This window comes from Anopheles coluzzii, chromosome 3 (assembly GCF_943734685.1).
Source record: "Anopheles coluzzii chromosome 3, AcolN3, whole genome shotgun sequence".
Taxonomy (NCBI): domain Eukaryota; kingdom Metazoa; phylum Arthropoda; class Insecta; order Diptera; family Culicidae; genus Anopheles; species Anopheles coluzzii.
Window position 1 is genome coordinate 49045633 of NC_064671.1, and position 9349 is coordinate 49054981.

General features: G+C 42.7%; 1 protein-coding gene and 1 long non-coding RNA gene across 2 annotated transcripts; one reads left to right on the forward strand and one right to left on the reverse strand.

Annotated features, from left to right (window-relative positions):
* Positions 1-423: 423 nt before the first annotated feature.
* LOC125907386 (uncharacterized) lies at positions 424-3080 on the reverse strand. Its single transcript, XR_007452602.1, has 2 exons — positions 1221-3080; positions 424-1147 (listed from the first exon to the last, which is right to left on the reverse strand). It is a non-coding gene; the product is annotated as an uncharacterized LOC125907386 (long non-coding RNA).
* A 3736-nt stretch (positions 3081-6816) lies between these two features.
* On the forward strand, positions 6817-8990 carry LOC120960162 (stress-induced-phosphoprotein 1). Its single transcript, XM_040384161.2, has 2 exons — positions 6817-8066; positions 8162-8990. Exons 1-2 carry the CDS (start codon positions 7162-7164, stop codon positions 8232-8234), a joined length of 978 nt encoding a protein of 325 aa, XP_040240095.1. The 5' UTR covers positions 6817-7161; the 3' UTR covers positions 8235-8990.
* Positions 8991-9349: the final 359 nt, after the last annotated feature.

Consider the following 9349-nt stretch of genomic DNA (forward strand, 5'->3'; position numbering starts at 1 on the left):
CGCTCGTTTAGTTGACGGCGACAGCCTACGGAAGGTAGAGTAGTAGATATATATCGTACATTGATTCGTTCGGTGGTACTTTATGGACATGAGTCTTGGCCCATCCGAGCGGAGGATGCAAACGCTCGGGGCGTGTTTGAGCCCTGATGGAATGGAACCATAGTGTCCCTGCAAAAAGGTTATTCAGGTTATGTTATTATGAGTTATTCAGGTTATGTGAAGTTTTTAGTAGCACAAGGGTGCAAGGGTTATATGATGAAAATAGTATAGGGCAGGGGTCTCCAAATTACGGCCCGCGGGCCGCATGCGGCCCTCAAGAGCTTATAATGCGGCCCACGATGACTTTGCCTGAGCTAATATAAATATTACGTTAGTATGAATTTTTAAAATTAAAATGTATTTTTTACTTTTCTTAAACAAAAATCAAGCTTTAGTAACACGAAACTGTACAAGTATCGTTGGTATTTTATTATAAAAACGAGATTTAAACGTTCACTCATCAGTTAAAGGTAGCGTCAAACGGCTCTCAACATAGTTATTTTTGAAGCAATGCGGCCCGCGAGCTGAAAAGTTTGGAGGCCCCTGGTATAGGGGATTCAAACAGTTTGTCACATATTCTGAACAGTTTTTCGGACATAACAATAGGTTTTTTACCGGAAACGAAAGGACATTATTTCAACAATAGCTCAGTGTTCTTTGTCGTCGAACTGATAACGGCTACAACAATCCTCGTAGTTCGATGTGTAGGGCATTTGAAGAAATGAACTTAACAATATGCCCATTGTGGGTTCAAACCTAGAATTACAGCAGAGCATAGGAGTTGCAGTATTCAATGTGGCCAGCTTATTTTGGCGGTTATCGGCAGGAGCACTATAATTTTAACGGTAGTTTTCGGCAGGAGCTTTAGTTTTTTGGTAGTTATCGGTAGGCAGGGGGGTGCTGTTATGCAAAACGATCATCCGTACCGGTGAACTTGTTCGTCGAAAAACATTCGTCGCTCATGAGTAGATAGCGTAGTACTACTAGGTTGGGGTTTTAGGCGAAAGAACTCCGCAGGAGCCAAAGCCTCTCTAAACAATACTAACAACAACAACTACTAGGATGGGCTGTACAAAACCTAGACAGTTTTCGATTTTTATCAAGAGGTCTGTGAAATGAGTGAAAATGAGTGTCGCGGCTAACGTTTGCGGCAAATTAGTGATATGCAGGTCGACACGCACCTACCGAGTCGGAGTCATCCGTAAACGACCCTGAGTCGTCCGGGTCGAACCGTAAGGTGTAAGTATGTTCAGTACATGCAAGAAAGCATGAGCGGACCCGTTGCAGCAGCGAGTTCGGGTCAGGTTGGGCCAAAGTAGGCTTATGGCCCGGACCCACCTAAACGTTTTGTGGCCTGACGGGTCGAACCAAACTCGCTGCAACCACGGAATTTGATTCCGATTGGCTCGCCCCCGACTCTGGGTCCGGTCATTAAATGAATCGTCCCGTGGGTCCAGCGGATGCAATAGGTCGCAGTTCGACTATACCCGGAAGATCAGCAGGTGCAAGAAGGCATACGCGACCTCGATTCGATGGTGCATCGATTTCGAGTCGTATAGACCACCACTAGCTCTTATGCGTCGTTCAGCACTGGTCGGAGTCGTTTGCATCAATCAACCATACCGTATCTATGGATCGTGACCGACGAGCACAATAGTGAGCGAGCCTAAGAAGAAAAATTGCATTCACTACAACATCATTCCATGTTATGCATCCATGCGCGAACTGAGACTTTTGACAATTCTCGTTTTCAGAATAAGCAACCGCTGCACCTAAAATGCAAGAGTGATTATATTAGAACAAAATTACAGGAAGGTATAACAATCGGTGGCGAAATATGGGGTAACACCGGGCAAACACATTTAAGCAATCGCATGAGATCATACGGAAATCCTAAGACTTCGCCTAACATTAACGTGGAAAAAACAATCAAACGCAAATCGAACTTTTCATTTACAACATAGGGTAACTGTACCAGTTTTCGGCAGTGTACCTATTTTCGGCAGGGTAGCTAAAAACGTGAAATTCTGCACAAATGCGGTAAAAAATTTCACAAAATACAATTTTGTAGTGAAGGTGTACTTATTTGATATTCACATACGAAGTTTCACACCATTTCATTACGTATTTTCCAAAATATCAAATAAATTGTGCTTTTTTTCGGCAGCTTTGCTGTCAGCCACTCGTTCGGCAGGTTTTGTGATTAAGAGAATCAGAACAGTAAAACAATGAAAAAGTGGTGTATATTAAAGATTTTATGCTTATTTAATTTATTCTAACTTGTTCGGAATTTTAAAATCACGATAAACAGGTTATTTTTCACTTTAAATGCTGCCGAAAATAGGTACACAGTAAATGTTCATTTTTGACAGCTCAATGTTGTGGGCTCGTGCCGAAACTCGGAACAATAACACACTTTGAATTTGGCTGAATATTCCTTTTAAAATTGATCAGAACACTACAATGCGTATGTCGACACATAATATGACCTTTCTTGTACCAAATATCACCAATTTTACGACAAACAATGCACTAACTTAAGAGAAAAATAAATATTTGTAAGCCAGTTCGCACCGTACGCTATAACCATCAAACTGTCAATGGCTGCTCTGTTTAAACGTCGCATCAAAATGGCTGTCAAAACGGGCCAAAATAAGCAACATAAAATTAATAATTAAAGTGCTTTTTAACACCAATCTTAGGAAAGTAAGAGTGTTAAATTGCTTTAAACATTTTTTTGTACATATTCACATTGATACAAACATTTTCTGACCCGTATTCGCGCTGCCGAAAATAGGAACACAGCCTGCCGAAAATAGGAACAAACTGCCGAAAATAGGAGCAAAATCAATGTTTGCATTTTCACGAATATTTATGAAAAAGGACTTTGAACCGGCAAATTAAAAATATTGTAACATACTATGATAGTTTATCAACCAGAATAACAACACTTTCAAGAAAAATAATGAAAAATATTGATGTGTGAGCAATTTTTGTGAAACTGCTGCACTAGCCTGCCGAAAACTGGTACAGTTACCCTATGATAATTTCTCCCGTGATTTTTTCAAAGCTAGCCTACATGAATGAAAACATAACTGAGAAATCGCAAAAATCTATGAAAATGTAGGAAACTTTTGTCTACATTAAGCCTTGGCCACATGAATTTAACTATTTGACAGCTCGCTCATCATTGTACAGTAAGCTTTAGAGATACGCCATAAAAATGTTTGGCAAACAAAGTTTGAAAGTACAAGTAGTCCCCGAGATACAAGGAACCTCTTACACCCCAATTTTGTTCGCAATTATTTTTCCATATCTGCTCCACTAATGCTCAATACGCCTGAAATTAAGAATTTGTGTGTGATCAACTGTGTTGAATGTGTTTTCCTATATTAGAATTTCTTCTATCGTAGGAGTATGGCGTCAAGTTAAATTTATCAAAGTGCCACAAATGCACAAAACGACCACTAAACGGGCTCTAAACGGCTCAAGCTCTCAAACCTAAACGGAATATAAAAAGCCTTCGTTTAGCAGACGGCAAATGACTCATGCATTCTAAAAATAGAGAAAAGCTAGTGGCGCCATCTGTTGGTGGGATACGCAACCAGCAAAGCTTTCTCGCTTGGAGGAGAGCTTTCTCAGTTCCTCTGCACTGTTATATGGTTTCACATTGAAGTTATGCATCGCTAGAACTAGAACGGCGACTCGATTGTTTAAATACTAAACTTCAATGAATATCACCAGCACTGAAGCAAGTGAGATTTGAGTAATGGTCGGTGGTGTCGATACTCACGTATCTAACCACATGGTCCCCGCTGTGCAAAGCGACGGAAGAAATCAAGGCGTTCCCCAAGTGCCACAAATCCACTAAACGACCACTAAACGGCTTCTAAACGACTCAAGTTATCTACCTAAACGGAATATAGAAAGACTTCGTTTAGCAGACGGCAAACGACTCATGCATTCTAAAAATAGCGAAAAAGCTGGTGGCGCTCTCTGTTGGTGGGATACCCCAACCAGTTGAGCTTCATCGCTTGGCGGAGAGCTTTCTCATTTCCTCTGTACTGTTGTATGGTTTCGCATTGAAGTTATGCATCGCTAGAACTAGAACGGCGATACGATTGTTTAAATACTAAACTCCAACCGAAACCACCAGCACTGAAGCAAGTGAGATTTGAGTAATGGTCGTTGGTGTCGGTACCCACGTATCTGACCACACGACCATTCATATAGATTTTTGCTCGGAAAGTTAGAAGGCTATATAGATCATGATAAGATGAAACTTGTCGAAACACATTGCAAGAAAAGGATAGCAATATAATAATCAGTTTTAATACGCCATCTATTGATCAAACCAATGAAGCTGTGGAGCTTTCTTTTTTTTCTATGGATATTCAATTTTCCAGTCGTTTAAGCTTAATCTGTGGCGCTTGGGTCGGAGAATTTTATCATGCCTTCCTTTTCTCTCCAACGACAAATTTGTCAAGCAACTCGTCGAGCTTTTTAGCCGTCCCTGGCTCCGCCTCATACCCCTCGCCTGAGCGCGCTGCCGAAGGTTTGCATGTGTTAGTGCGTCACCGTATTAATACACGATGCGCAATCTCAGATTGCGCATATATTCGTTTTATCAAAACATACGTCATTTCGCGTAGCCAACCCTGAGCTATAAACGTCATTTCCATACAATTTCAGATTGCGCCAAGATTGCGCATAAATTTTCAAGATTATATGTCCGAGATATATAAATATTTTTTGACAGATAAATATATCAAACCGACCCGTTTGACAGATAAATATATGCGCAATCTGAGATTGCGCATCGTCTATTGCTACGGTCAGAGACGACCAATCGCTGTCAGCGGTCGTCCGTGCTTTTTCCCTCCATAGCGCTATCTCTTTCTCGCGTGTGGACAATGTTCATGAGTTGCTGTGGCGCTTAAAAAACCGTTAACACACATTGCGGCGATGAAATTTAATTTTCACAAATCAAACCAAAAAGCGCAATAAGTTCAATTGCTGCAATGTAAAAATGACTAAGGAATCGCTAGCTAACGCTGGAGGGTTTGATGTGAAATGCGCAGAATCCTAATTCGCATTAACACGTTCATGCCGGCGCTGATTTTCATCAACTTTCCTTTCCACCAGCACCTAGAACACAGGCTGGAAAGTTCACTGGCCAGTCCCTGGGGCCTGTCATCGATCTGAACGTGTTAAGCATTAAGCATAACTTTGTTACACTAAGCTTTTGCTTTCGTATGTTGTAGCAAACGTGCGTGTGATATGTAGCACATTTCTTTCCAATTCAGCTAGCGGACGCAAGTGGAAACAAAACTTGAATTGAATTCATACAAAAGAGGATACTGGATTTGTTTAGTACGGTGCGCGTATGGTGCTGCACCTGTCCGTTCAGAATCTGGCGGCTTGTTGGCTTAGAGTCGGTATCATGACGCCGTGCGGCTAAGCGGTTGCCGAAGATCTCTAGTCTGTAGTATGCCGTATGTCTACAAGTGGAAAGAGTATTAGCGACAAGGGCCCCCGGAAAGATGGTCGTTGGGGCTCCGTGGCTGAAGAACCATTTGCACCTCCCCTCCCCTTCATGGCGACAACAATTTTAGGGCCTGTGACCGATGATCGTGAAACTTGTCGAAACACATTGCAAGAAAAGGACAGCAATATATGAGTTGTAACGCCATCTATTGAGCAAACCAATGAAGCTATGGAGCTTTCGTTTTTTCTATGGATATTCGATTTTCCAGTTGTTGTGTTTGATACTTTTGCTTTTATTCAAAAACTTAAAACGTACATAATAAATAAAACACACAATGCACAATACACTTTAAAATATACATGAACGGTGGCCGCGTACCAGCCGCACCGAGCGCCCCTGCCGAGAGCTCCTGCTCGATCGGTTCGCAAACACACTCTGATCGTGCGGCGCTCGGCACACACTGAGCCTTGCGCTGCTTAGTGTGTGCGACAGTGTGCGTGACACACTGTCGTCCTCCTGGACGTTGACCGGTGGCAGCGCAACTGCTGGTTGAACTTCGATTCCTTGCCAACTATTCAATATGTGCTTTTTAGTTGGCACGTTTTTTCATACATAAAATTTCTAAAAAATTTCACGACAATGAGATTTTTTGTGTATTTTTCAAAAACCGAGGTTTCCATACAAACGCATGCTTTTTAATTGAATTGTCAGCCAACTATCGAACGTTCAACTAAAAAAAATGCCAACTAAAAAGCGTTCAACTATTGAATTCTGACTGTATTTCGAAGAGGAATCGTTATTGTCGTGAAAGTTTTGGTTGAAATCTTTATTCGCTTTCTAAGACGACTAGGGCCTTAAATACCTTCTAAATGCCTTCAAAGCCGTTTAATGCTCGGAGGGTCGTTTCGTTGCTGATAGAATCTCATTGAAGTTTAGTATTTCAATAATCGTATCTCCGTCCTTTTCCTAAGGATGCATCACTTCAACGCGAAACCATACAACTGCACTGAAGGAACGTGAAAGCTATCAGAGCGCAAAAAGCTCCACTGGGTTAGGGTTCAACAGATGGAGCTACCAGCGTTGTTGTGTTTTTGAACCACCTGATAAAATTTAATCGAAAATTAGCGAGAGATTTCGCACTACGTCTATTTGCGCGTTAATAATAGTTGTTGATACACGCGACAAATGTTTGTCGCACATATTCTGATGTTCTATGGACAAAACTGACAGACCGTCCGAATTTGACGTTCAATGCGTCTGCGTTTTGACATTTCATGCAACCGCCGCATTTTCATGGCCCACCGGGCAACACTCACACACTGAAACACAGGACAGAAGATTCTCGAACATTCGGATACAGAAGAAAAAACAATCGTCAGTGTCGAGAAGAAAAACGTGTCTCTGCACTACTGCATCGGTGAACAGTGTTTTCCGAACAAAGCTACTGTGAAAGACGAACTGTGCGTGACGAAGTGCGATTTGGCTTGACGATATTCATCTAACGAACGCGTGTTTGGCGAAAAAGTGCATATATTTTCTATCACGTTTGATCTCTCTAACCGGGTGTTTCTAACCCCCATCACAACCAACGCTTGAGTATCGTGGTTGGACAACGAAAGACTGTTTAAGCAAAAATGGCCACTCCAGAAAGCAAGCAGCTGGCATTACAGGAAAAGGATCTCGGCAATGCGGCGTACAAAAAGAAGGATTTCGAGACAGCCCTTCAGCACTACCGCACGGCGTTGACGCATGACCCGACGGACATTACATTCCACAACAACATTGCGGCAGTATACTTCGAGCAGAAGGAGTTCAAAAAGTGTATCGAGGAGTGCGAGAAGGCGGTTGAGGTAGGTCGTGAAAACCGGGCCGACTACAAGCTTATCGCGAAGGCGTTCACCCGCACCGGCAATGCGTACCGCAAGCTGGAGGATTACAAATCCGCCAAGACCTACTTCGAGAAGTCGCTCTCGGAACACCGGACCCCGGAGGTGAAGTCGTTGCTCAGTGACACCGAGAAGAAAATCAAGGAGATGGAAAGACTGGCCTACATCGATCCGTCAAAGGCGGAGGAGGAGAAGGAAAAGGGCAACGAGTATTTCAAGCAGGGCGACTACAGCACAGCCGTCAAGCACTACTCCGAAGCGATCAAGCGCAATCCGGACGACGCAAAACTGTACAGCAACCGTGCGGCCTGCTATACGAAGCTGGCCGCCTTCGATCTGGGTCTGAAGGATTGCGAAACGTGCTGCCGATTAGACGAAACTTTCATCAAAGGGTGGATCCGCAAGGGCAAAATTCTGCAGGTGATGCAGAAATCGTCCGAAGCGCTCACTGCCTACCAGAAAGCCCTAGAGATCGATCCGAACAATGCGGAAGCGCTGGAAGGCTACCGGGCATGCACAATGGCAGTGCACGCCGACCCGAAAGAGGTGTGGAAGAAGGCCATGAACGATCCGGAAGTGCAACAGATTCTCAAAGATCCGGCGATGCGTGTCATTCTCGAGCAGATGCAAAACGATCCAAAGGCAGTGCAAGAGTAAGTGATGGTGCACAGTAACGCAATATTTGTGCGGCGCTAAATATGTAATATATTAACCTAATTTCATTCGTCCCATTTCACTTTCATTGTAGGCATCTCAAGAATCCTCAAGTAGCATCCAAAATTCAGAAACTGCTAGAGTCCGGAATCATACAAATCTACTGAACAGACTTCTCGAATGTTGTGCATCCGATGGGAGAAGGGGGGGGAGCAACGCGCAACACATGAAACATCTCGTTTCGTCACTCTGCTACCATCAGCCGAAAATATCCTTAGAGTAAAAAAATGTTCACCAGTGTGAAGGAGACAGTGACTACGGGCGAACGGTGGACATAACGAAAGAGAGAGAGAGAGAGAGAGAGAAAACCAAACTGCAGACGACTGAGAGAAAGGTCGAGATTTCCCCGTTGGCGAATTTGAATGGTTACACTCCACCGCTTCCCGCCTTTTTTCTCGCCTTGCCGCCAAGCCAGTTGAATTTTGTCTACTTTGCGCACTATTGGTTTTTGATTTCCAAACCTGAGGTTTAACAATATTGAACTCTACACATCCTAGCCATGAAGTTTTTAAATGCATAGCGCAAAAGAATGAGTTGTTTGTTTACTATCTTTCTTTTTTTTTGGTTTCAAGTTGTCCCTACTGGCAAAGCACAGCAGCGCGCAGCATCGTAAGCATCCAAACTCGATCGTACTATTAACAAACCGCATTCAGAATTGCCTAAGAACAACGGTTAATAATCCGAATAAGCGTAGGATATGTAAGCATATTACTAGTAGTTCCGTAGAAATTAAAAGAAATATAGCGAGGCGCGTGTCTTTGTGTGTGTGTGTGCGGTAAGCAGGATTTGCAAAAGAAAAAGGTGATTAATCATCAGGCGAGAGACAGAAAATAAAATATTTCTACAACTAAATTATCTTAACTGATTCGGCGGATCGGGTGTGTTTATCTTCTTACTGCGTTCGAACATTCGAAAAACATTCAGCATTGTCAAAACGCCAAAGCGTTCCACACCCACATTGCCTTACTGCGCATTAAAGAAACAAGGAGAAATCACTCGAACTTTCCTATCAACGGACGAAGAACATGTGATACCAGCTGCAGCAATATGGGCTAAGACATAGTTTCATGCTTAGAAGGAAACATGTTTTCTCGAACATTCGTGATCATTCTTTGAAATGTGGTTAAACAAATCGACTATTCATTCTGGACTTTTGTAATGCGTCATCTTTCGGATTTAAAAAAAATGTGCTGAAGAAATGCAATTCTAAGTAGAGACGCAA